We start from the raw sequence: 26,901 nt of genomic DNA on the forward strand, positions 1-26,901 counted from the left end.
GGTGCCTCTGTCTGTAAAGGGTCAGTTTTGGACGATACCTCAGGCCGACTGAGAACTTCACTTATATACCCCCAGAGGCCATCCATCACAATCTGATCAATACACTATCATCACACCCAGTCTCCTTCTTAATGGTTTGGACACGATGGATCAGGCGTCATAGATGCAATTTAGGAGACCCTGTCAATTCAGCCGGAGCCTATCTGTGCTTGTACAGAGAGGCCTAACAAATGTTTGCTCTGCAGCAGTAATCAGCGGCTGTCCAGAAAAGCTCTGATGCTTTATGTCTGACACCATTTCTGTTCAAATGTCTCATCGCTCATGTCTGAGGTCACAGAGCCGGTGGAAGTATGTAACTGTGGGTTTCTGCGTCATTTGGAGTGATTCACTTTGCTGACGTAATTGTTGCGACGGTCTATGGGTGACATTAGTCTGAAGTTAAAGGTAAAAGCAAACTAATATTTCTTGTTATAGAGCAAAATAGTTATATATCGACAATAAAGTGCTGTTTCAATATATATTTCTCTCTTCATTTTTGTATTTACTCAATGCTTTCATCCAAAGGGACCTACAACTGAGGGTTAACACCGAGGTGTCTTTTCTTTTAAATTTTCACTTCTACATGTAGATCAAAGTATAGATGAGTGTTTCACTCTGCCGCACTATGAGAACAAATTCAAACATTTAGGGTGAAAAACAAGAATTCGAACGCAAATTGTTGAAATGCGTTGTGCTTTTCTTAACACTGTGCTAACTATTCATGTTCTTCCTTTCTTCATAATAACTATTGTGTTTCATTTGTTCTCAACGTTAAACGATTTTTAAAAAATGCTGTGCTAAATCGCTGGTGTGGAACAAAATACAGATTATGTAAAACATGAAGGATAAACTAGTCTGCAGTCATGGTGGTGGCTCTGATAGGCTGCTCTTATGTGGATTCTGTCGCTAAATGTTAACACATCTTCGTTGGAATTGATGGGAATGTCGTTAAAAATATTAGGTCATAAACCAAATTGTGTCCAAAATTCTAAAAGACCAAAAGTAGTCCGAGCTGTGGCTTTTAATCAAACTGAGAGTTGACTGATGCTCTTCAGAGGAGCAGGTGTCGGGTGATTTATTCGTCTGTCTCCACATCTCTGCTAAAAAAACAACAGCATTTGATGCATGTGGCTGCTGAGCAGTCAGTGAGAGGAGGGAGAAAAACAGCAGTAGTTGGTTTTAAGGTCAAACAGTGACTTAAAAGCTGACATATAAATAACACAAATAATCAGAATCTGAATCAGAATCAGAATGTATTTATTGCCAAGTAGGTTTACACCTACCTGGAATTTGCCTTGGTATATAGTTGCATACAATGAACATAAAACATAAAAACACAATAAGTACTACACATAAGAAAAAAACAATATATAAAATAAAAATACATAAAAGATATAAAAAGTAAAGTAAAAAGTAAAATGCAAAATGCAAAACAGGAGTGCAATGTGAATGTGCAATATGCAATGTGCAATGTTATGTAATGTGTGTTAATGTAACACAGACTTGAGGCGTGGGGGCGGGATAAGAGTCCAAGTCAGGTGGGGGTCCCGGGCCTTGTTGATAAGGCCAACTGCAGCAGTCTTTTGGTGAGGGAGCTGATGTTCAGCTCCCACTTGAGGTCCTGGGAGATGATGGTGCCCAGGAAGCGGAAGGACTCCGCAGTGTCGACTGGGGAGTCTCTCAGGGTGATGGGGGTGGGTGGGGCTGGGTTCCTTCTAAAGTCTACAACCATCTCCACTGTTTTCAGAGCATTGAGCTCCAGGTTGTTCTGACCACACCAGGTCACCAGATGGTCAATCTCCCACCTGTAGGCGGATTCATCCCCACCAGAGATGAGCCCAATGAGGGTGGTGTCGTCCGCGAACTTAAGGAGTTTGACAGACTGGTGACTGGAGGTGCAGCTGTTGGTATACAGGGAGAAGAGTAGAGGGGAAAGAACACAGCCTTGAGGGGAACCGGTGCTTATGGTCCTGGAATCAGAGACATGCTTCCTGTCGTATTCTTTTATGAGAAGAGCCGGTCTCGGTTTGGTTCAACAAGTATTTATTCAGAAGCAATGAAAAGGTACAGCATAGCTATGTGCACATAGCTATGGGCACTCAATACACAGCCTCGGCTTTCTAGTAGCACGGGGTAGTCAAGAGTCGCGCAGAACGGACAGCGGGTGCAATATTTATAATAGTAGGTAGAACTTCATTGGTCAATAACGAGGGGGAGTCACCGTGGCTAGTGCACAGGCATGGTCCCAGCCTCTTGGCACTGGAATCCGCCAATGATGAGGAGCCGCTCCCAGTTTCACCCCTCCTCTGACCGTTGCTGGGCAAATCTTCACATTTCTGACAGTTTGGTTTGGTGTTTTAAAACAAGCCTTGAATCGGCTGACGGCTTGTGAGTCTTCAGTATGGCATGCACATTTTCTAGACAAAACAACGTCTTTCCTATCTGTCCTTCAGAACCTAGTGGCAGCTGCTTGAATTCTTTCTAACGGTAGGTCACAGTTTCTTAAGAAAACAGTGCATTCGTGTATGTGTGATGTTTGAATAAAGCTAATGGAGTTTAGGCTGTAATATAGTAAGTTAGGTATGAGAACAAGTTAAAGTACAGTGTATTGTATGCCACAGATGGACAGTCTCCACAACAGGCATTATCAGACAGGTGCGAGACTGAACTGCGATGTGACGCACACACAAACCAACTTCAAGATTAAAACCAGCCAGCAACGGCTACTAACAGTCACTATGTGAAGGCCACACATTCTCCCACATATTCAGCCCAAACTGGCCCTGCCCCCACCCCTGTCTAACATACTGCATTTTTTTTAGAGTTCAGTTTCATTGCCATCTTCACAGACACACACACATTAATTCTTTCTGCTAAGGTACAAACATGGTGCGCGTAAAATCAATCCTTTTCGGGGCTATAGTGTCTAATTATTTTATTAAAATCCTAACATTCCCCAGCCTCACGTGTTGCCTCCTGTCAGACAGGAAGTCTGTGATCCACCTGCAGGTGGAGTCAGGCACACTCAGCTGGGAGAGCTGGTCCTGTAGCAGAGCCGGAATGATGGTGTTGAAGGCAGAGCTGAAGTCCACAAACAGGATCCTGGCGTAGGTTCCTGAGGAGTCCAGGTGCTGGAGGATGAAGTGAAGGGCTATGTTTTGTTAGGATTTTAATAATATAATTAGACACTATAGCCCCGAAAAGGATCGATTTTACACGCACCATGTTTGTACCTTAACAGAAAGAATTAATGTTTTGTTATTTGTTAAGACTGTAATCCGTGGCATACAATAACACTGCACTTAAACTTGTTCTCATACATAAACCTTTATATATATTACAGTATTCCTTTAGCTTTATTCAACATCACACATACATAAATGCACTGTGCTCATTAAGACACTGTGACCTATGCCTTAGAAAGAAATCAAGCAGCTGCCCCAGCTTCTGAAGGCCAGATAGGAAAGGCGTTGTCTTGTCTGATAAATACGCATGCTTACATACACAGGACGATAAAACAGAAACACAATGTTTCACACTCCAATGAACAAAAACACTGTGTCTGCAAAACTACTGAAGACTCACAAAGCTTCAGCCGGATAAAGGCTTTTTCTTAATACACAAAACTTAACACTGTCAGAATGTGAAGATTTGCCCAGCTACTATCAAAGGAGTGACGAACCTGGGAGCGGCTCCTCATCATTGGTGGATTCCAGTTCCAAGATGCTGGGACCACGCCTTCAACCTACTATTATAAATATTGCACCTGTCATCCGTTCGGGGCGACTCTTGACTACCCCGAGCTACTGACTAAAAGCCGAGGCTGTGCCTTGAGTGCCCATAGCTATGCTGTACCTTTTCATTGCTTCTAAATAAATACTTTTTGAACTAAGACCGACCCTTCTCATACCTAAGGATAAAAGAACATGACAGTTTACTGCATTGTCTACAGACCTGTTGGCTCTGTAGGCAAACTGCAGGGGGTCCAGGAGAGGGTCAGTGATGGCTTTGAGGTGGAACAGCACAAGGCGCTCAAATGCCTTCATCACCACAGAGGTCAGGGCGACGGGTCTGTAATCATTGAGTCCAGTGATCTTTGTTTTTTTGGGGACAGGGATGATGGTGGAGGTCTTGAAGCAGGCTGGTACGTGGCATGTCTCCAGTGAGGTGTTAAAAATGGCTGTGAACACCGGAGACAGTTGATCAGCACAGTGTTTCAGGTTTGATGGAGAGAGAGAGTCTGGCCCGGCTGCTTTGCGGGGGTTCTGTCTCCTGAAGAGTCTGTTGACGTCCCTCTCCAGGATGGAGAGAGTCGTCACTGTGGTAGGGGAGGAGGGAGGGGGCTCTGAGGTGGGCAGTTGTGGAAAGGCGCAGGCCTTTGCTATGGTGGGGGAGGTGCAGTTGATGGGCTGGAGGGTGGTGTCACGGGGGATGGTGTCAGGACTGTCCCATTGTCTTTCAAAGCAACAGTAAAACTCATTCAAGCCGTTGGCCAGGCGTGGGTCGTTAGTGGAGTGGGGGGCTCTAGGCTTACAATTTGTAATCTGCCTAAGCCCTTTCCAGACAGAGGCAGAGTCATTGGCTGAGAACTGGTGTTGGAGTTTCTCAGAGTACAGACGTTTGGCTTCTCTCACCTCCTTCCTAAACCTGTATTTCAAATCTATAAATCTCTGTCCCCACTCTTGAACACCTCTTCCTTCTCCAACCTTAACTTTTTGAGTTTGGCTGTGAACCAGGGTTTGTCATTGTTGTAACACACCCTGGTGAGTGATGGAAGACAGCTGTCCTCACAGAAGCTGATATAAGAAGTCACAGCCTCTGTGTACTAATATGTGTAATAAGAAACAATAACAAATTTAAATTATAAATGGGGGTAGGCCTGCTGCCGAGCCATGGACTAACGCCCCATGTTTTTTCTGTCCTACCCTGAAATGTCTCCTTTTGTCCAACTGTCGTGTTCTTTTATCCCGAGGTATGAGAAGAGCCGGTCTTGGTTTGGTTCAACAAGTATTTATTCAGAAGCAATGAAAAGGTACAGCATAGCTATGTGCACATAGCTATGGGCACTCAATACACAGCCTCGGCTTTCTAGTAGCACGGGGTAGTCAAGAGTTGCCCCGAACGGACGACGGGTACAGTACTTATAATAGTAGGTATAACTTCATTGGTCAATAACGAGGGGGAGTCACCATGGTTCAGACCTTGGCTCTCCCTTGCTGGTGCGCAGGCGTGGTCCCATCCTCTTGGCCCTGGAGTCTGCAAATGATGAGGAGCCGCTCCCAGGTTCGCCCCTCCTGTGACAGTAGCTGGGAAAATCTTCACATTCTGACAGTGTTTGGTTTCATGCTTTACAGACAGGCCTTCAGCTGAAGCCTTGTGGGTCTTCAGTATTTTTGCAGATATGGTGTTGCTGTTCATTGGAGTGAGAAACCTTGTTTCTGCGTTATCGGCTGTATGTTCTGTGTGCATAAGCATGTGCATTTTATAGACAAAACAACACCTTTCCTATCTGTCCTTCAGAACCTAGTGGCAGCTGCTAGAATTTTTTCTAAGGGTAGGTCACAGTTTCTTATGAAAACAGTGCATTCATGTATGTGTGATGTTTGAATAAAGCTAATGGAGTTTAGGCTGTAATATAGTAAGTTAGGTATGAGAACAAGTTAAAGTACAGTGTATTGTATGCCACAGATGTACACTCTCCACAACAGGCATTATCAGACAGGTGCGAGACTGAACTGCGATATGACGCACACACACACACACTAACCAACTTCAAGATTAAAACCAGCCAGCAAACTAACTAAAAGTCACTATGTGAAGGCCACACATTCTCCCACATATTCAGCCCAAACTGCCCCTGCCCCCACCCCTGTCTAACATACTGCATTTGTTTAGAGTTCAGTTTCATTGCCATCTTCACAGACACACACACATTAATTCTTTCTGTTAAGGTACAAACATGGTGCGCGTAAAATCGATCCTTTTCGGGGCTATAGTGTCTAATTATATTATTAAAATCCTAACACAACCAACTTCCCGGAACACTAAATTATTTGATTTGCTTGTTTCCCTGTTTTTATTGGCCATGTTTTTGTTTGTTTGTTTGTTTGTTTATGTGTTTGCTAAATAGCAGGATTATGCAAAAAACTAATGGAAAATTACTACAAAACTTGGTGGAATGATGCAAACCATTAAAATAGCAGACTCTGATCAGGGTGTGGATCCAGGACTTTTTTTTCACTTTCCTTAACATTGATTTCCCAGGGAATAATTCATGGATCTTGATGACAAAAATCAGGCACATTTAGGATACTAATATCTATGAGTGTGCAAATTTTAGTGCAGCTTGATTAACTTAAAGGTGACTATTGGGACTTGGTTATAGTATGCACTCAACTCTAGTCTTATATATAGGGTTATATATATATACAGAAAGTTGAAAGACAGCCAGCTTTGAATGTCTGCCAAGCAATACACGGTTTGTAGCCTGGTAAGATCGTTGAGTTGAACAGCAGGTAAAGGGTGTGTGTATATGCGTATATACGTTAGAATGTTATATAAGATTGTGTTGTCTGTAGGTGTTCATCACACCTGTTTAGTATTAAGGAAGGGACATATAAAGCCTTGCTTGAGTTTTTAAAAGCGACTGGATTAATGAAGAGGATTTACAGGTTCTGTGTGTAGAGTTTAGTGGTGAAGTTGCATGTTGCAGCTGAACACCCCTCATTTCTTCCCCCTTACCCACACTCCAGCACAGTAGGTGGCGGTAATGCGCCTTAAACGGTAGGTGCCATTAAACTAAAAGAAGAACAAGGAGTAGATCAAGAAGCACTAGAAGAAGAGCTAGAATAACTAGTTATGGGAGTCATGATCCGCTCAGTTGATCATTAACGGTGGCGCTGGGGCTCAGAGCAGCAGCAGGATAGATCTAACGCAACTAGGTAAAGTAATACTTGTCTTTTCTCCTACTTATTCTGTCCCAGGTGGAAGCCCATAGTCGACAGTAAGTGCAGGAAGCCATCGGTTAGCCACACGTACAGCGACTTAATCTTCAACCCTCAGAGCTGGAGGAGTTTCTCAGCCTCCGGGGACAGCAGCTCAGATTCTGGACATCGACCTGAAAAGACGAAACCGGTCGAGGAAACACGCACGTTGGAGACGTGTCATCGAAACTGTCCACGTTAGATGTAGATGTTAGCATTTCGACTCACTCACACAGTCGCAGCTACACACAGTGAAGACTTGTTGTGGGACGAGGTGGACATTATCCTCTCCGGCTTGATTACAGCATCCGTATTGAATACCTTAGACCAGTGGTCACCAACCCTTTCGAGCCCAAGATCACTTTTTAATTCCAAACGTAAGCCCAGATCTACCACCCTGATATCTTCCAAACGACCCACTTAGGAGGCGCGTATCATATTTTTGTTGCAATTTCTGTTAAAGGCTGAATTTACGATCGAAAATATACAAAAAGAAAGGCAGTTGTGCAACTTTATTTATTCAATGCACAATATGTAGCATCTCGGCTCAACAATATGTTCTGCAGAGAAGCTGCTACTGCAGCACAATGTTTTTACATATAGGCTTTGACTTGAATATAAGATAAGAATTTAAAGATATTTATTAGTCCCGCTATGGGGAAATTTGCAATGTTACAGCAGCAGAATACATCACATAAGTAGCGTGCAGTACTTGGGTGAAGGAATAAACAGAAATAGAAATATATGCCATTTGTTTCTGTCCTAAATTCTTCACATAAACATTAAAACTCAGGTGAAAGATAATTTTCTCTCTTTATTCTGATATAAACCGCAATGTTTATCTGTTCATCAACACTTACCGGACCTGTTTAAGAACACTTCTGAGTCATTCATTGTTCTAACAGGGCTTCGATTGTTATCAATAGACCAGAAGATACGCATCTTCATACCGTAGAGTCAACCAAACTAAACCGAGTTGTTTTCAAGTGTTGGCAGGAGATAAGCCAGCACTGCCGCCAGTAGACACGCATGACTGACGGGTTAGTGACCACTGCCTTAGACAAATGTCTTTGACAAAGACAAACCAATGCCGTTGTGTGTGCATGTTATGTCCGGGTGTGTGTGTTTCCTGGAAAATGTGTGTATATTTGCTTTTGACTTATGACATTGGTGACTGGTGGTTACATATTAAAGCCAAGTCAACATGTTACAGTGGTTAGTTTATTAAGAGATCAAACAAACCCCAATATAATAAGACGAGCTGCATCAACCAGTTTCATCGACTTGTCCAATGTCTTAGAGACATGGTAAATAAGCTTTGATTAGATTGTCGCCAAACATATGAGTGTCGAAACAACGAATCAGTCATAGCCCATGAATCAAATCATATTATTAAATAATCATGCTGGAGCATTAGCTAGCGGGAATTCAGAATTCAAAAATACAAAATAAATTGGCCTGAGAATATATTTGAAATCCCCCAAATGAGTGTTTACTATGCAGATTGTCAAACACTGTTTATTATATTGTAACATTATGGTTATTCCTGCATTCACTTTCATGTTTTAGCAGGTAAAGGTGCACAATCTTTATTTATTGTTTAAAACCTTTAATGTATGTACCTTTTTTTTTAATAGGTAGCAAAAGCTGTAATAGAGTAAAAAGTACAATGCTTTCTAACATTTGATTGAAAAACCATACCTGCTTTTTAAAATTAGTGATCATAACTGAAGTGATTCATTGATTACTTGACAATGATCAAATCTATTAACCTCTAAACCTGTTCCTCAAGCAAAATCTGTTGGCAGGTTTGTAGGCTGGTAAATTCCTTGGGTTTAACCGCAGGTAAAGGGTGTGTGCCATCAGGGCAGGAAAGAATTTGAATATTGTGGTTACGTTTTACGTCTCACAGAGGGAGCATGCAACAGCCACAATAATGTGTTTTCGTATTTCTTCAGTGTCTGCTGCCAAAATGGTGTCTGAAGGAAGCTCCTTCATGAAAGGGATGTCCATGGGAGGCCTCTTCTGCTTGGTGCTATCGCTCCTGAGCAGTTTCAGCCCCAGTCCGAAGACCAGCACAGAGGAGCACCACCACCATCATCACGTCAAGGCCCCGAGTAAAGACGAGTTGAAAGAGCTCTCTGACGCTCAGATGCAGGAGTTGAGCAAACAAGTCCAGGTTTATTGCGTCGTCATGGTCCAGCCAAAGTTGATTGTTTATTGGGCGGCAGCGCTAGACACCTGGAGCAAGCACTGTGATAAGTCTGTGTTTTACACCTCAGAGGACTCTAAGGCACTGGAAGCAGTAGACCTGAATGAAAAAGATGACTGGGCGAGGTTACGTAAGGCTCTGAAGCATGCTTATGAGAACGCTGGAGACCTGCGCTGGTTCTTTTTGGCGCAACCCACCACGTTTGCCATCATCGAGAACCTCAAATACCTGGTGCTCACTAAGGATCCCAGCGAACCCTTCTACCTGGGCAACGTTATGAAGTCAGGCGAGCTGGAGTATGTGGACTATGAGAGTGGCATTGTTCTCAGCTACGAAGCTCTGAAAAGGCTGGTGCATGTTTTACAGGATGAAGACAAATGTCCCGAGAGAGGACGAGCCCTGTGGAAGATGAATGATGACAAGCAGCTGGCAGTGTGTCTCAAATACACCGGTGTGTTTGCAGAGAATGGAGAAGACACACATGGGAAGGGCCTGTTTAACAGCAAGAGCGTCCACACCCTGATATCAGACAGCATGAAGGAGAACCCCAATAACGTGTTGGAGGGCTGTTGCTCCGACATGGCAGTCACATTTACTGGGATGTCACCAGGTCAGATGCAGGTTATGATGTTCGGAGTTTACAGACTCCGTCCTTACGGCCACGATTTCCAAGACGCGTTAGCCTTTTACCCTCCTGAAGGTTCAGACAATGACTAGAGACTCATTCCTTGAAACTGAATATGGCTTTTTTTAATTTTTTCATCTATAATGGCAAAGCTAGGTTTGGGGAGATAGTTTTCTTATGCTGTTGGTAAAACTTGATTCTGAGTTGGAACAACTCTTTTATGTATATTTGTACCTTTTGCACTTGGCACAATCAGCACCCCATTTCTTTATGGTGTAGGTGAACAGTCGATGGGTGTGTCGTCCTTTTGAATGAAGATAGAACTGGGAAATAGAACAAAACCTCCAGATAATACAAATTATCTGGAGGTTTTGGGTATTGTCATTTGTTATGTATCTAAAATGTTTGTCTTTTTGTCGTCTTAAAGCTGCATTAGTTGTTAAATAACACTGTTTTGAAACTATTTAATTGTTTTAAGTGCTTTGCTCTCTTTATTATGAATTAATATCTGTGAGAATACAAACTAAAGCTTTTTTAAAGATTTTACTGAAATACCAGTCAATATTATATCAAACATGCCGGAGCCTTGCCCAATTGATAGTGAAGTTTCATTTTCTTACTATGGTATGCTGGGTTTTATCCACATATGAAGAACTTCACAGCTAAACTACTTTTTTGTGAAAGTAAATAAAATCAATATATGGGTTATCTTTATTAAGGTGAACAAACATTGCTACCATTTTATATTCTGCCTTAATTACCAGGGGTAGTAGTGGATTGCCAGATTGCAGTGGTGGAATGTAATTAAGTACCTTTGCAATTATATATTAAGTATTTCTACTTTCCCATCAACAAAGTGATAGTATCAAATAATACAATACTCTGAAACAAGCTTTTCCACACCATAAATACTTTTATATTTGAGACTTGAATTTGTATGCAGGACTAATATTTAGAGTATTTTTAGATTCCAGTATCTTGAGTTCTTCTTCCACCACTGGTTATTTCCTCGCACGTAGTCTATGGAACTGTTTTAATGGCAGGTTTTATTGATACCCTATTCAAATATGCATGTTTAATTATATCAAAGGTTAATAACACTACTGACTGTGAGGGATCATTTACATCACCCTCATTGACATAAAGGGTGTGGAAGGGTAAATATTAGAAACATGTCTAGAATAAAACACATAGCAGTTTAACAAGCTACAACTGCTCTGAAACTAACGAAGATAGATCAACACAACTTTAACATTATTTTAGGTTTTGTATTTGGACAATTGTATTTCACTCCAGTAGTGAATGTTTATTAATTGGCGACTCAGATAATTGAACACATCCCAATTTAAGCTGTCAGTCATTGTTTAACTTGACAAAAGCAGTAAAGACTTGCACTGACAGTTCTTAAACAAACACTTTCTTGTTGGCACTGCAGATAACGTTATTATATAAATGACTTGTCATGTATATTGTTAGATTCAGATATTAAAACCACAGGCCACACAATAACATGAGCATCTTTAATTGGATCCAATGCAAAAAAAAAAAAGATCTTTCTCTTATTTGTGCATAATGGCGATTTGATTCAGAGCCTCCAGCAGGTTACACGGCTAAGTCCATAGGTGTAAACAGTTGACTGGCAGCTCATGCCCCACTGTCAAGAGCGTCATGGTGTCCGGTGGAGGGGAGGGAGGGAGGGCTTGTGTGTGCCGATGTCATCATTTATACGTCTTCATGTGCCACAGTCCATCGTTCAGATAGTGAACGTTCTCAATTCCGATTCCCTTGTTGACTTTTTCTCTATATATGCGGATAAAAACACAGATTAAGATTGTGCATCACAAGAGCAGCAAAGTAAATATTGAGTCTATAAAATGCTTAAAAGTCTTACATGCTTTCCGCAGACATCTTCATAACGCCAACACACAGTGCATGTTGTTTACCCTCAGCCATTATGGCCTGCGTCCACTCGTTAAAGAAAAACTTTAAATGTATTTGGTTGTCACAGTATCACCTCAATGCATCGGGTGGTCACACATTTTAATATTGTACCAATGTGAAAGGAACCAATCAGAGTGAATGCGAGTGTGTAAGAGAGACAAAGTGAAAGAGTGCTGCACACAGCTCTAAAATGGAGCAACAGTGCAAAATCTTAAGTTAAGAGTTAAGTTTTTATGAGAAGTGTAAAACAAGTTCACTTGGAAACTATGGCCAAGGTGTTTATGTAATTAATATGAAATATTTACAGTACTACTTGATCGTTTGAAAATTATTTAAAATGTAAAAAACATTTTCTTTGCAAAAATGCCCAAACTCCACTGGTACCGACTTCTGAAATGCAGATCTTTTTTCTGTATTCTATGATGATGAACTCAACATTTTGGGGGTTTTGACTTTTGATGTCATAACAAAATCAATAGGAATATATTAATTTGGACTTAAGGGAGCAACATCTGAATATTTCACAATTTTCTGCAATTTTATCAGTGAATTACTAAAAACAATTGTCAGACATAAAAAATGATGGAAATACTGGTTCCAACGTTACAGTATTGTAGAATAATATAAGACAAGTTTACAACAAGGAGTCTCGTTTTAACAAAATACTAAAACGATGAAGAATGGAAGACCCACTGTAGTTGATATCGTATTTCAATGGTGCAACAAATCTGTAATATATTAAATTACGTTGACAGAAAAGGAGTAAAAGGGAATAAACTAGGGCACTGATTCTCAAACTATGGTACACGTACCAACAGTGGTACGCAAGCATTTTTTTCTTATTAGGAATAAACCTTCATCTTGCGTGAACTGTCTCTAGCTGAATAGGTTAGGCCTACGCTACTGTATTTTAACGTTGGTCATAACAGTAGTACATGGAGAGCCTAATATTTTCTGAAGTGGTACATGGTGTAAAAGGTTTGAGGGGTTACGGAGTAGTTGCCCTATTGGAGTTCAGGCCTTGCCCAAGATGTGCAGCATCATGTACCAAAGGATACAACTACTGTCGTGGCTTCAGAAGGGTAGAGCTTCGCGCCTGGTGACGTCAACCCGGGGCACATGATGTTGGCACCACTTAAGACAAATTTAATGGCTCCTTTGTCTACTTGCTGGTGGGGAAGAATGAAGGGATCTATGAAATGAAAAAGGAGTTAGTGATCAGTGGGAGAATATTGTAATGTAACAGTTAACAAGCTGGCATTTGAAGAATTTACATTTATGCAACAGTCTGAGGGTCGGATAGAATGGTCCATCTCTCTGTCTGAAGAAAAGCAGCTCTCCATTCACTGTCAGGATTTCAATGTGCTCATGGCTGGAAGAGAAAAAAATAAAGAAATCTACATCATTCACTGTAAAAAAAGAAAAAAGATATCCCGTATGAAACACAGATGAGAAAAAACACTAAGTCGTACCATCTCACTATTTTCACTGGGTCCTTTTTGGGCATTATGTGATTGAGCCATGACTCGATATCAGGAAACTGGTTCAACAGCTGCTTTTTGATATCTTTAATCACTGACGTTTTCAGCTGGATGCAGTTCGACACATTCTCCTTCTCATCAAATCTGAAACAAAAGGACAAGACATGTGAGGTAAAGGCCATGACATGCGTGAGATGTAGGTGAGAGCTGCGGAAAAAGTTAAATGGACCTTTACAAAAAGATTACTTTGCCCGACGAATTTTGTTGTATTGCGGTTTTTGAAGACTATAACAATATCAAACATTTAACGATTCCATATTATGGAATCCTGATTTTTATAGCCAATATCAACACCTGAAAACACTGAGGAGGTTGTGCGTTTACTCTTTTTTTGTCTATAAAGATTATTTTGGCATTACACTGAATTCAAGTGACGACTACAGCAACTGGTCATTTTTGATTTTACATTAAATAAAAGTTGATAAGCTTGTAGTATTTTGTGCATTGATACAGATTAACGCACCAGCACAGCTCTTCTGTGATTTAGGAAAAATATTATAATACATATAATACTTACAAATAGTACGAGATGTATACACTACGTATACACTAAAACATCATCCTTGGGGACAATGGAGGCTCCATGATTGAAGACTTTTTACTGCAAAAAAAGTGCATTTGCTGATAGAGCTATTACAGAGTTGAATACGAAACTTCAACTTGAGGTATTTTTCAAACTATGGTTGTGATACTTCCCTTTGGGTAAAAGCTCTAAATACTTCACTACCACTGTAATGTAATGAGGAGGTTCTTACAGGAAGGAGTTTCAGTCAGTGATCATGCATTGAAAGAGCTACGTGAATCTCCGCTGGTGTACAGAGGTTTCTGTTTGTTTCCTGTTGTCTTTGAATGATGCGACATAATTCTGATTATATGATGCAAGTCGGTGCTGAATGACACAGAAACGTTCAGTTTCTTATCTGCTTCACATCAAATGCAATAACAGAGGATTTCACAAAATATAACTATTCATGTCCACTCGTCTAATCGACTTCAGTCAAAATCTAAATCGGTCTCAAAAACACGACTTCTGATCAGTTAGCATTAGCCACCTAGCTGCGGCTAGCTAACGCTATAAGGTGGAAATAATCAACAACGTACTTTTTAAACATCCTCGTTCTTCACCGTGGCCGTTTTCCTCCAAGGTGACAAAGCTGGTCCGCGCGAACTGTGTCAGACTGAATGCGATAAACACAGGTAAACACAGAAAGTGAACGTCCTCCACTCAGAAGAGCTACAGCAGATCCACGCCTGTTCAACGGACAAGGGCCAGCATCTGTCGGACGATTGCGTCATTTTACGACAGTTTGTGGCTTGACACGGCAGATCAAAACATTCAGGTCCTGATAATAAAGTAAAATAGAAAATTAAAGTCGATTATAATTCACATTGCACAGCCTCAATTTTATTTTTATTATTTTTTAACGTAACTTTATTACGTACAGCCAAGGGTAAAGTTAAACGTAGAATAATAAACATTAAATCAAATGTGTACATATAGATATAGAAACATTTTATATATTAAAACATACGTCACAAAGCTCAAACATATTCAAAGGTATTTTTTATTTTTTTATTTTTTATTTTTTATTACATTTTCGATTATGACACAAAATGTATAGTTTAGTGTGGGATTTTGTTGAGATTATTGAATTTGAATGTTTGATTATGATGCGATATCCGGGGAAATTCATTTGTTTTAGCGGTACATAGTCAAATGACTTAGACAAGAGAACATGTGAAAGTATAAAATAGAATAAGTAGGCAATCCATTTTTTTTAAATAGAAATACAGAGAGTATGTACATAATATACACCTTCCACGACAGATGTAAATGGTATTTGTCGAGGCACATACTCAGGTAAAGTGCAGTAGATATTTATTTATTTATTTTGGTATAATTTCACTAAATAGTTGTATATAGTTATACTACATATACTATATAGTTATACGTATATAATAAATGTATGACTATATAGGTACGAATTGAAAATATATATGGACTACAGTATATAGTTTACAATATATAATTATTCTAAATTTAAAAAAATCTGTGTAACTATGACGTGTGTTTGTGTATTATACATTTTAACTTTTAATTGTTTGTGTGTATTTTAAAAGTGATGTTGTCTTTGAGCATTGTTAAATGTGTTAAACAATTACAATTTATCATTATAATAATTATAATAATTATAATCATTATAATTATTATAATTATTATTATGTTTAGCTCGATGGTAAATTCACAGCCAGAAAAACGTTGTTGTAGCGCCATCTAGTGTCCAGAGCTCGTACAGCACAGTGGTCGGTTCAAGAAGAAAAAAAACATGCTTGTGCAAAAAGTACTTTTGTACAAAGTACTTCCGGTGAGGTCACAGAGCAGCTTCTCATGAGCCTTCTCTCCTCGTGTTTACTTGCGGGTGTTTCACAGTAATCTGCGGGTATTTCTCTGCGGTGGCTTCGTTTAATGTGTAAACAAGAAGAATAAGAGTTAAACGGCCGCTCGAGCTGAAGCGCTCACACTGAACGAGTCCACAACGCGGCGAGAGCACAGAGGCGAGAAGAGGAAGCAGTAGCCGACCATCTTTCTTCTGCTGCCAGCAATAACAAGAAAGAGACGGAGCTAGCTCCAAGTGGAGCTGAGGACTTTACTGTCTCATCTCATCCAGTCTCACGAGTCGACCGTCCCCGGGCTGTGGTGCTTTCACGCTCCCGGACACCGAGCTCCTCTTCCTCCCTCCGGCGAGCCTGGAAGTTTCGGATCAAGAAGACTGGCTGCTAAGAATCAGAATTCCCGTTTTTTCATGTTTCCAACAGGTTTATCTTCCCCTAATCCCCCACCACCGCCAACCCAGGAGGCAAGACCCGCGGCCACTGATGTCAAGGCGGACAGCGGCAACATCACATCCCCGAAGAAGAGGAAAATAAACGGCTCCGAGAGGGAAGAGGCTGCTGACACCATCTCCCCTTCTCCTCCGAAGACCCTGAATTCCTCCTCCTCCTCCTCCTCCTGCTGCTCTCCCACTGCGCTGCACATCCAGAAGAAGTTGAGGTTTGAGGATTCAGTGGATTTCATTGGACTGGATGTGAAAATGGCTGAGGAGGCTGCTGCCGCCGCCGCCGCCGCTTCATGCTCCAATAACAAAAGCAAAGCCGGGTTCCTGCCCGGTGGAACGGGGCACCACGCGAACGGACTGACCAAAAGCACCGGCTCCGGCACCTTCTCCAACAGTAAACCCGGTGCTGCCAAGAAACTAGTCATCAAGAACTTCAAAGGTAGCAGATCCACTGTGGATGATGGGACTCAGTCCCCAAAACAGTCAATGACAACGATATACAACTGTTTACAAGTGAAACTATCACCCACCACAAGTGTCAAATCTGGATATTAGACATGATAGTTGGTTGGTAGTTACCATTTATTGGTTGAATTCTAAATATGATTGATTTGGAGAACTTAGATGAGAGGATCAATCACCAGTGTTACTTAGAATTAGGGCCGGGCAATACAACAATACCAATATTTACTGCAATATGATTTTCATCCATAGCAATATAACAAAGGTTCAATATACAGTGATATATTTCTTATGCCTAATCGTGCAAACAGTCAGGAGGTGTAACGTATATTTATGAAACGATGAGCAGTTTTTCAAGGGTTTGTCATTCTCTGCTCATAAAGAATAATTTATAATCACAGCCTTCACTCGGGGACAAAGATCAGGCTTAAAACAAAACAGTGACATTTATGGAGATAATTATCGATATAGGCTCGTGACCATTTTTATCTTTGTATAATTTTTGACCCTATCGTCCAGCCTTCCTGTGATATATGGTCGCAACTAAGTTATTCTCATTGCCTGTTATTTTCTCAATTAATCATTTAGAAGGCAGATGCATGTAATAATTTCTCACAGTCCGAGGTGATTTTTCCCACAAGCAGTCTAAATAAACTGAACACATTCATTTTACGGTGGTCAACTATCATTTGATTATTAGAATAGCTTGCGATTGATTTCCTAACAAGTTTCTGATCAATGCAGCTCGTAGGAGGTCATGAATATGTCCAAAAATATAGATCTAACTAAGTTGCACATATTTTTGATCAGTCAGTTTGGTATCTATGCTGTGACATACATTTTTGAACTATTTGGACTGTCACAACATTCATAGACTTACACTGCAGCTAACTATTATGAGCTGTCACGAAGTATTTTCAGTATAAATGAACAAGCAGTTAGGTAGAGGCCATGACACATGCTTCTCTGTCCTTGCTCGTCATTATAACATTAATTAGAATTTTAAAGAAGTTAAAAAAAAAATATGTGCAGAAAATTGTCATTGAAATAACTATTAAAATTCCATTTAAATCATGGTATATACAGTAAGTACAAATCCAGGCGATAATACTGTGTAACATACAGATTTAAATTATTTATACGTTGGAAAAAAAGTATACAAAAAAGCATGTTTTGGCTAATCCAGTAAAGTTGATACTTAAAAACACAGTTGCATACTCACCGATTTTGCTAAATCGCCTGAGCGGTCTAATGCAAGAAATGGCTGCATGTTATTGACAAATTGATATTATCTCGTGGTATAAACAAAAAATAATCACTCCCTGTACAATCACCCTAAATGCAAAAGTCTGACTTTTTGTCAACATCACTCATCACTCACGCATCTTAAAATAGCTCCACTGACACCGGTGACACAGCGTGACGGTTCATGGACCTCCGCTGTGAGATGTTCGAGGCCTGCAGGAGTCGACAGCGTTGCTTGAACATTTTGTGTTTGGTTGTTTCTCGCAGAAAAACCCAAGTTGCCGGAGAACTACACGCAGGAGACCTGGCAGAAGCTGAAGGAGGCAGTGGAGGCCATACAGAACAGCACTTCAATCAAGTACAACCTAGAGGAGCTCTACCAGGTATTTGTGCAGCACGCCTCGTCTGTGGATCGTGTTCGTATCTTTCACTGACGTATTTTCTCGTCCTCTCAGGCTGTGGAGAACCTGTGCTCCCATAAGATTTCTGCCAAGCTTTACAAACAGCTGAGGGCCGTGTGTGAAGACCACATCAAGGCACAGATTGAACAGTTCAGAGAATATCCTTTACCCATTCAGTTCCTCCCTAGTTTCAGTCACTGAGTCTCATCAGGTGTTTACTTATTTTGGTCAACTGTTGATCATTCACGAGATCTTTTGCCTTAACCCCGCTCTCACGGATTCCCTGGACAGCGTGCTGTTCCTTAAGAAAATTGACAAGTGCTGGCAAGATCACTGCAGACAAATGGTGAGTTGTTTAACCTCAGTAAGTCGAGTGGTAGTTCGTAGCCGTGTCCCTTGAAAGTCAGTTAACATAACGTCACTTTCCATGAAGTTTAGTTTGTGACTTAGTTTTCATGTTTAAAGGGGTATTCCAACGATATAGCGTTACACTGTGAGAGACACGATGAAGGAACAGTCAAAGTAAAAGTAGCAGGAGCCGAGTTATTCCTCGTTTTTTGAACATGCTCAATAGGGTCGGTCATTAGCTCCTCCCTGCCTGGTAAATAGACAACTTCACCAGGCTGGATGTTGACGAGCCAATGACGTTCTGTTTGTGATGCGTTTAGGAATATCCCAGCCACATCTGCCCGTCACGTTAAACAGTGGGACTAACTGTAGAGTATAAATGATTGAAGAGAAGATGGATAAATGAAGAATTGCATCAGCATCTTGTTGGACAGCGATTCCCCCATCACTGGCAGAAAGAAATACTTTTTAATGTCACATTGTCAAGAGTCTCACCTCATAAAACTTCTTACAGGGCTGTATTATAATTGAGAAATACATGTAGGACTTGGTTTGACATTTGCAAGAACTTCCCAAAATCCAAAAGAGATCAATGTCAGTGTGAATATTGGGATTGTAGTTTGATCTGTCAGCAGCTGGAAACCTGACGTGACTGCTCCTGTTTGTAACTCAGGCTGGTTGTTAAATAAGTTACGTTTTTTTTCTCTAAAAGCTCCTAAACAAGAGTATTTCTCCCTGTGACATGTAAACTGAGCTTGATATGTTAAATCTGTGGAGTACCCCTTTAAATTAAATAAGAAGATGTTAAAAGAAGAATGTCAGTGGTGTTTCCTGCTCATTTTGTCATTGTTTCACAGATCATGATTAGGAGTATATTTTTGTTTTTGGACCGCACCTATGTTTTACAAAACTCAATGCTGCCATCAATCTGGTGAGTGAGTGAGTGATCCCTGGTGTTAATTCTTGTGTAATAGTAGGAGTCAGATTTCTGTCAAAGTGGGTGTTGAACAGGCTCATGTGCTCCACAGGGACATGGGTCTGGAGCTGTTCAGGTTCTACATCATCAGTGATCTGAAGGTCCAGAGTAAAACCATCGACGGGATTCTGCTGCTCATTGAGAGGGAGCGAAACGGAGAGGCGATAGACCGGAGTCTGCTGAGGAGCCTGCTGAGCATGCTCTCTGACCTGCAGGTAACTGACAGTGGACCATCACATTATTATCCCAACTAATGATTCAGACGTTAGTTAATGAATCTGTTAGATCACTTGGATTTCATCTTTGTCCAGTAGAAAGGTGAAGTTATGGCAGCTGTGTTGTTGGTGATGATCACCTGTGTACTGTGTCAGTTCTCTGTCACATGTTCTTTCTGTCGTTGACAGATTTATCAAGACTCCTTTGAGCAGCGCTTCTTGGAAGAAACTAATCGCCTGTACTCTGCAGAGGGACAGAGGCTGATGCAGGAGAGAGAGGTGATTTATGTGTTCCTGATGCTCTGCGACAGTTTGTTTTTTGCTGGTGGGAAAAAAAAGTTCTCATTTCAGTCCCAACTTGGCCAAATTTAGACAACTATTCTAATAATTGATTAATCTAGTCAAGCAAACACACCAACCATTCTCTAATTTCAGGCTGTCAAACATGATTTGAAGCCTTCCTTTGCTGTTACTATTTGTAAACTTAATTTATTTGAGATTTAGACTGGTAGACAAATAAAACAAGCCAAGTTGGTCTTAACTGTTCATATTGGGCTCTGGGTAATTGTAATGTAAATTTAACTTTTTTCTGACATTTAAAGGTCAATGGTTAGTTGCATACAAATTTATGATATTTCCAGTGCAGCTGCACTGTAATTAAAAGGCATCAAAACAACAGAAACAACTCAGCATGTTGTCATGATGTTGAAAAATATCGATTCCAACCACAAAGACAAATGTTTCATAGAAGAGGTAAAAACACAAACATATCCACTTCTCATAACTGCAGTACAAGAAAGCGGCACAATAAATATTTTTTTGAATGAAGTTGTTTTAAAAAATAAAAATAAACATTTACTTTATTAAAATAAGCATAAAAAAACATTCACATTGCAACTTGTAGATTTGTATACATACTGGCGCACTAAACTGAGACATATTTTACTCTTTACCTATATCATCACTGGGCTTGATGTTTTCCCCGCAGGCTGTAAAAAAGTTTTGTTGATGTTTGTGAAGCAAAATGGGGAATTTATTTTTGAGATACAGCATATTAAGATTTAGCCTCATGAAGAAATTGTGCAGTTATTGCAATCTATATTTACGCATGCAATAAACAGCTTATTAAATGTTAGTGCTAAATGTAAAATACATAACATGACATTTGTTTATCCAAGGAAATGAGAATGAGCAAATACCATCTCTTAAACTTCTACTATCCAAACAGTAATATCAGAATTTAGTATATCATAGATGGGTAACTTGAGTAATACTTAGTAGTAATTCTATGTCAGTCAATATACTTAGATTCCTGGATCCAAAGTGTGTTTCTCGCAGACCCTCTGATTCCTATCCAGTCCCTTCCATCCTTTTGGAAATGTATTAGTTCATAATGTTCGGTTTATTTTTATACTGTTTTAGTGAGAGGCTTCGATTAGTGCTATTATTATTATTATTATTAATATTTAAGCTTATATGGATTGGCTATATTTCGATTGATGCTATAGAGGTGTAATGGTTACAAAGTGCTTGACAATAAGCAAGACATCAAATCAATATAAATTACTCAAGACCTGTAATATTATACTGAATTCCATCACAATATGTTGACATTGTGATATTTCCCTGCTTTCCCCCATTTGTTTCATAGGTACCAGAATATCTCCATCATGTCAACAAACGCCTGGAGGAAGAGGCCGACAGAGTCATCACATATCTGGACCAGAGCACGCAGTGAGTGTTAGACCGTAGTTTTCAGATTGAAGTCTAACACTGTCCGACAGAGATTCATTTGTAACCTGAGTGAGTTTTTCTCCCTCCCCAGAAAACCACTCATTGCTACTGTGGAGAAGCAGTTGCTGGGGGAACATCTCAGTGCAACTCTGCAAAAAGGTGCACAACAATAAATGCATGAGTGACATTACAGCAGTCATTGAATGTCAAAGGTGTTGAAATATCCTGCCTGTCCGAGCACATACTGGCATTTGAAAGTGTCAAAGCTGCTCGAGTTCTGACCTATTTCTGTTGTTGCAAACTTCCAGGGCTGACTCATCTGCTGGATGAGAACAGAATTCAGGATCTGTCGCTTCTCTATCAGCTCTTTAGTCGGGTGCGAGGTGGTGTTCAGGTTCTGCTGCAACACTGGATAGAATACATAAAGGTACGGCAGCATCAGCAGGGATAAAAGACTGTGGCTAATCGAGGATGAAGGTGCTGAGCTGATTAGGAGTCATTTCACACTTTTTTTTTCTCTAATGTCTTAAAATTCAACATGTAGGCTTTCGGAAGCACAATCGTAATCAATCCTGAAAAAGACAAAACCATGGTGCAGGAGTTGCTCGACTTCAAGGACAAGGTGGATCACATCATCGACATCTGCTTCATGAAGAACGAGAAGTTTATCAACGCCATGAAGGAGGCGTTCGAAACATTCATCAACAAACGGCCAAATAAACCCGCAGAGCTCATAGGTCAGTAACGAACTTATAACTAAAATGATCAATTGATCATGATAGAATAATCATCTTTGAGAAATAACACGTGCGATGAATGCACTTCTGTTTACAGCCAAACATGTGGATTCAAAGCTACGAGCAGGAAACAAAGAGGCAACAGACGAAGAGCTGGAGAAGATGCTGGATAAGATCATGATTATCTTTAGATTCATCTACGGTAATATTCATATTTGTTTCACTCTTGTTATTATACTTACTCTGTGGATGTTTTTTGACATCTTGATGTATTGTCATTGTAGGAAAAGATGTGTTTGAGGCCTTTTACAAAAAGGATCTGGCCAAGAGGTTACTGGTTGGAAAAAGTGCTTCTGTTGATGCTGAAAAATCGATGTTGTCAAAGCTCAAACATGGTTAGTTTTATTTATCACTTTTGAATATAAGCAAGCACATGAAATGAGAAACAAAATGAACGAATCTCTGAATCTACATTAACTAGTGAATTTGTGGTATTTCCTCAGAGTGTGGAGCAGCGTTCACCAGCAAACTGGAGGGGATGTTCAAGGATATGGAGCTTTCTAAAGACATAATGGTTCAGTTCAAACAGGTAAGCACAACAAACGTGAGCTATAACTAAAAGAATATTATATACTTGATGATTATGACAGTGAGATGATGTTTCAGTCCATCCTCATTCAGATAGGCAGTGGAAATGCTTTGGTCAATCAAATACATGCTATTAAGTCTGCAACAAAATATTTCTTGAATTATCTGATAATCTGTTAATAATTGTTCTTTATCAATCACTTAATTATTGTCTTGTTTCGTCAACTGAACTGTACGGGGAAAATTCTTAGAATGACGAAGCCGGAACTAGGAGAATGTTTAAGGTATTTTTGCTTCAATATTTACTTGAAATGATTATCAAAATTGGTTGTAACTGTTTTTCTGTCAATGGACATAATCGATTAATGTAGCAGTTACTGCTTGACTTATATTCGCTGCATTGCATAAATCTATTATGCGAAACACCCAATGTGAAGACATGTGATTGAGCTTTTGTGGTTGTAGCCCCTACGTTGTGGAATTCTCTTCCTACACCTGTAAGGTTTGCAGGTTCACTTGAAAACATAATTTTTTTAACTTTAGGCTTTCGAGTTATTCATGTGTATGAGATCTGTCTCTTATGCACTTAACTCTATATCGTGTGTTTTCTGTTTAGCATTTTGTTTGAACTTATGCAAACTGCTTTTGACTTTTTCCAGCCCTGTAAAGCACTTTGACTCCTGTCTGTGAAAGTGCTCTACAAATAAACTTACTTACACTTTGTGACAGGAGCAGCATGATTGACATTCACCAGGATGAAAGATAAAATGAATGATCCTTCATTAACTTTTCAGACCTGTATAATTCTTCCCTTTGACATTATAAACCACTGTATTGGTGTCTAAACAGCCTTCACACACACATGGACCTATCACTTAGAGCAGCCTTCCAGTATCACTGGAACCTGAAACGGTTCCCCCCAACCCAAACGCAGCCCGTTGCATTTAACACCCTGCTGTTTTTTGCATTATGCAAATCCATAGAATAATGTAGAAAAAAATTGTTAGTTTGATATCACATGCATTTCATTTGTGTTTGTGCAGTATATGCAGTGCCAAAACATTCCTGGCAACATTGAGTTGACTGTCAACATCCTAACGATGGGCTACTGGCCCACCTATGTCCCAATGGAAGTGCACCTGCCTGCTGAGGTAGATTTGATGAGCAAATATTGAAATGTTTGTAACGTGCCGTTTATATAACCTGACATGCAATTAATATACCGAGTGTTGCTTCGTTACGCCTCTGTTATCTTGGTCCAGATGGTGCGACTGCAAGAGATCTTCAAGACCTTCTACCTGGGCAAACACAGCGGCAGGAAGCTGCAGTGGCAATCAACACTAGGCCATTGTGTCTTAAAAGCTGAATTTAAGGAGGTGGGGAACTCATTGCTGCGATCAGGTTGTGTAGAGTTTTGTGTTTAGATACGAATGTTAATTGTTCTCTTTGACTTTTCTCACAAAAGGGCAAGAAGGAGTTGCAGGTTTCACTTTTCCAAACTCTTGTGCTACTGATGTTTAATGAGGGAGAGGAGTTCACCCTGGAGGAGATCAAACTAGCAACAGGAATAGGTTTGTGTCATTACATCAAAGTTTGGTCAGCAGCACAGTGATGAGGAAAGGGCTGTCGAGTTCTCTTTATTTAATACCACTGATGTGTGTCTGCTGGTTTACAGAGGACAGTGAACTGCGCCGGACTCTGCAGTCACTTGCTTGTGGGAAAGCACGAGTCCTCACCAAAGTCCCCAAAAGTAAAGAGATAGAAGATGGGGACAAGTTTTCCTGCAACGACGACTTCAAACACAAGCTCTTCAGGATCAAAATAAACCAGATCCAAATGAAAGAAACGGTACAGCTGTTATCTTACAGTAGATTTTTTCCGATTTCAATATCATCACAGTGTTGGGGAATATATTTTAACTTGAGTGCGTTTAATCTCAGGTGGAGGAGCAAGCCAGCACCACAGAGAGGGTCTTTCAGGATCGTCAGTATCAGATTGATGCTGCGATTGTGCGGATCATGAAGATGAGGAAGACTCTGAGCCATAATCTCTTGATGTCGGAGGTGTACAACCAGCTCAAGTTCCCCGTCAAGGTGAGAAACACAACCCTGAATCCTTCTCTGGCATTTTTGCCTTTTTATTAAGAAGCAATAGTGGAGAGATGATAGGAATGGAAATAAAGTTATCTGGCTGCACTCAACCCAAATGTGTTTTTAAAAATAATTGTCACTACAGTTTGTACTTAGTGGGATTTAAACAAATGAGTTAAATAATATTTTTATGGGGAAAAAAGTGCTCTGTGGTGGACAATCAATTTGAGACGGTTTCTAAATGTGACAAATGTTTAAAAGTTCTATAAAACGATTTCATGTTAAGCAGACAGAACAATAACATTATATATGTAGTTTTGTAGTTGTTCCTAATGTAGATATATATTTTTTTTTTTTCTTAAACTAAGGGAAATTAATCTGACATTTTTTCAAATTCACTTTGTAGTGCATCTTTTCACTCCATCAGTGTTCGACCTGTTTTGAGAGAGAGTTAAATTAATTTAAGATCAAACCTAGCTTGTACAAAATCGACTTAAATGTAAAAGATTTCCATGAGAATTGCAATGACTAACAGAAATCCTTTTTTTTATTTTCTATTTTCTCACATGTATAAAAATAACCAAAAATGTTGACATGTGCCTCATGTGTGAACTTCCGCCTCTTCCCTGTCGTCTTCCCTTCCAGCCTGCTGACTTGAAGAAGAGGATAGAGTCTCTTATCGACAGGGACTATATGGAGCGTGACAAGGAGAACTCCAACCAGTACAACTATGTGGCTTAACGACAGAAAAGTGACATGAGAAAAATAAGAGATGCAGATGGATGGTCCAGTTGGGCTGAAAGCTGTTCTGAGTGATCGGTCTCTAAATCTTTTGCTCCAGTGGACGTTAACCATTATCATCTTCAACCTAGCGACCGACAAGTGAATGGATACTGCTCGCTCCACAGGATTTTTTTTGTCAGGGGTCTTGTGATCCTGTGGACTGCATGCCCGTTGAAAAGAGGATATTGTCCATATTTCTCAGTCTCTCTGAGAGAGGTGGGCGACCGTGGACTGACAAAGAAGACACACAGATGTTGTTCCGTTTGCTCTTTTTTTTTTTTAACGGAGAGGAAAACTATTTATTTTCAAACTTAGATCCTCCTTTGTCCATAGTTTGAATCATTATGCTCTTTGTTACCAAGTCACTTTTTGATCTTCTTGTTCACTCAATATCCCAAGCGAATGCTGACACACCTCTAAATGTACCACGTGTTGGAGGGGGGGGAAAGGATCAAAAAATTCAACTCGCTGCTTGTTTCTTCAGCCAGTGTCAAATGTGGGACTATTGGACAAACATTAAGATTAGAGATTTGACCATTGGGAAATATCCGTGTCAAATGTATGACCCTGCTGCAAAGTTGTACAAGGCCCCAACATTCAAAGTAGAGTCTGTGCCAAAAAAAAGAAAAGGAGCACTTCTTTTGTTATAACACATTTAAGTTCCTCGTTTGTTGTTTGTTGTTTCTTTGTACTTGTTTGTACATAGTTCACAAAAATGAACAGTCAGCTGCTTTTTTAGGCTTTTGTTAACCCTTTTAGAAATGTCTACTTAAAGCACAAACCATCCCCCTACTCTTCCCTGGTGTCATATCACACACATACACAATTATTTTTCTTCTAAGTCTCCCTGTGGGGCTTATTTGCTTCAAAGTGAGACTGGATCACCTCAAGACATGAGGATACATCTGATTGATGGGACTTGCCCATGTTTGTATGAGTCTGTTAGATTTATTGCTTCAGATTAAAACAACTGTTTCAATCGTGGGGGTTTCTTTTATCCGTCATTGTTTTAAATGCATCTCATTGTCTTGGATGAAAACCTATGCAGCCTTTTTCAAATGCACACGATCAGTACAGCAGTGAGCTGCGCGGGGAGGGAGAGGAGACCGTGGGCCACTCGCTTCCGTGTTTTGACGCTGCTCGC

General features: G+C 40.2%; 3 protein-coding genes across 4 annotated transcripts; 2 read left to right on the plus strand and 1 right to left on the minus strand.

The window, feature by feature from the left end:
- The first annotated feature begins 6,837 nt into the window (after positions 1-6,837).
- On the plus strand, positions 6,838-10,322 carry c1galt1c1 (C1GALT1-specific chaperone 1). Its single transcript, XM_035161620.2, has 2 exons — positions 6,838-6,980; positions 8,981-10,322. Exon 2 carries the CDS (start codon positions 8,995-8,997, stop codon positions 9,949-9,951), a length of 957 nt encoding a protein of 318 aa, XP_035017511.1. The 5' UTR covers positions 6,838-6,980; positions 8,981-8,994; the 3' UTR covers positions 9,952-10,322.
- A 1,043-nt stretch (positions 10,323-11,365) lies between these two features.
- Positions 11,366-14,641, minus strand: mcts1 (MCTS1 re-initiation and release factor). Its single transcript, XM_035161621.1, has 6 exons — positions 14,443-14,641; positions 13,273-13,425; positions 13,075-13,172; positions 12,859-12,992; positions 11,751-11,818; positions 11,366-11,659 (listed from the first exon to the last, which is right to left on the minus strand). Exons 1-6 carry the CDS (start codon positions 14,451-14,453, stop codon positions 11,578-11,580), a joined length of 546 nt encoding a protein of 181 aa, XP_035017512.1. The 5' UTR covers positions 14,454-14,641; the 3' UTR covers positions 11,366-11,577.
- Positions 14,642-15,685: 1,044 nt separating this feature from the next.
- Positions 15,686-26,736, plus strand: cul4b (cullin 4B). 2 transcript variants are annotated; one of them, XM_035162079.2, is made up of 21 exons: positions 15,686-16,617; positions 18,153-18,268; positions 18,341-18,444; positions 18,563-18,632; positions 19,492-19,565; positions 19,663-19,825; positions 20,015-20,104; positions 21,477-21,559; positions 21,651-21,718; positions 21,868-21,986; positions 22,104-22,296; positions 22,394-22,498; positions 22,581-22,691; positions 22,800-22,885; positions 23,136-23,168; positions 23,928-24,035; positions 24,147-24,260; positions 24,350-24,455; positions 24,560-24,732; positions 24,825-24,977; positions 25,620-26,736. In XM_035162079.2, the coding sequence occupies exons 1-21, from the start codon at positions 16,146-16,148 to the stop codon at positions 25,713-25,715; spliced, it is 2,637 nt and encodes an 878-aa protein (XP_035017970.2). In that variant the 5' UTR covers positions 15,686-16,145; the 3' UTR covers positions 25,716-26,736. The 2 variants fall into 2 exon arrangements, with proteins under 2 accessions (XP_035017970.2, XP_035017971.2); XM_035162080.2 differs by lacking the exon at positions 23,136-23,168.
- The last annotated feature ends 165 nt before the right edge of the window (positions 26,737-26,901 follow it).

This window comes from Hippoglossus stenolepis, chromosome 7, assembly GCF_022539355.2.
Source record: "Hippoglossus stenolepis isolate QCI-W04-F060 chromosome 7, HSTE1.2, whole genome shotgun sequence".
NCBI lineage: Eukaryota > Metazoa > Chordata > Actinopteri > Pleuronectiformes > Pleuronectidae > Hippoglossus > Hippoglossus stenolepis.

What these genes read in the sequence shown, in the direction of transcription:
- cul4b (XM_035162079.2), top strand. Translation starts at nt 16,146, where the DNA reads ATGTTTCCAACAGGTTTATCTTCCCCTAATCCCCCACCACCGCCAACC. An exon ending in AGTCATCAAGAACTTCAAAG is followed by an intron (nt 16,618 to 18,152) that starts GTAGCAGATCCA and finishes TGTTTCTCGCAG; the next exon opens with AAAAACCCAAGTTGCCGGAG. An exon ending in CAGATTGAACAGTTCAGAGA is followed by an intron (nt 18,445 to 18,562) that starts ATATCCTTTACC and finishes CCCCGCTCTCAC; the next exon opens with GGATTCCCTGGACAGCGTGC.
- mcts1 (XM_035161621.1), bottom strand. An exon ending in CCAGTGAAAATAGTGAGATG is followed by an intron (nt 13,173 to 13,272) that starts GTACGACTTAGT and finishes TTTCTCTTCCAG; the next exon opens with CCATGAGCACATTGAAATCC. An exon ending in CTGAAGCCACGACAGTAGTT is followed by an intron (nt 11,819 to 12,858) that starts GTATCCTTTGGT and finishes GAGTGGACGCAG; the next exon opens with GCCATAATGGCTGAGGGTAA.
- c1galt1c1 (XM_035161620.2), top strand. Translation starts at nt 8,995, where the DNA reads ATGGTGTCTGAAGGAAGCTCCTTCATGAAAGGGATGTCCATGGGAGGC.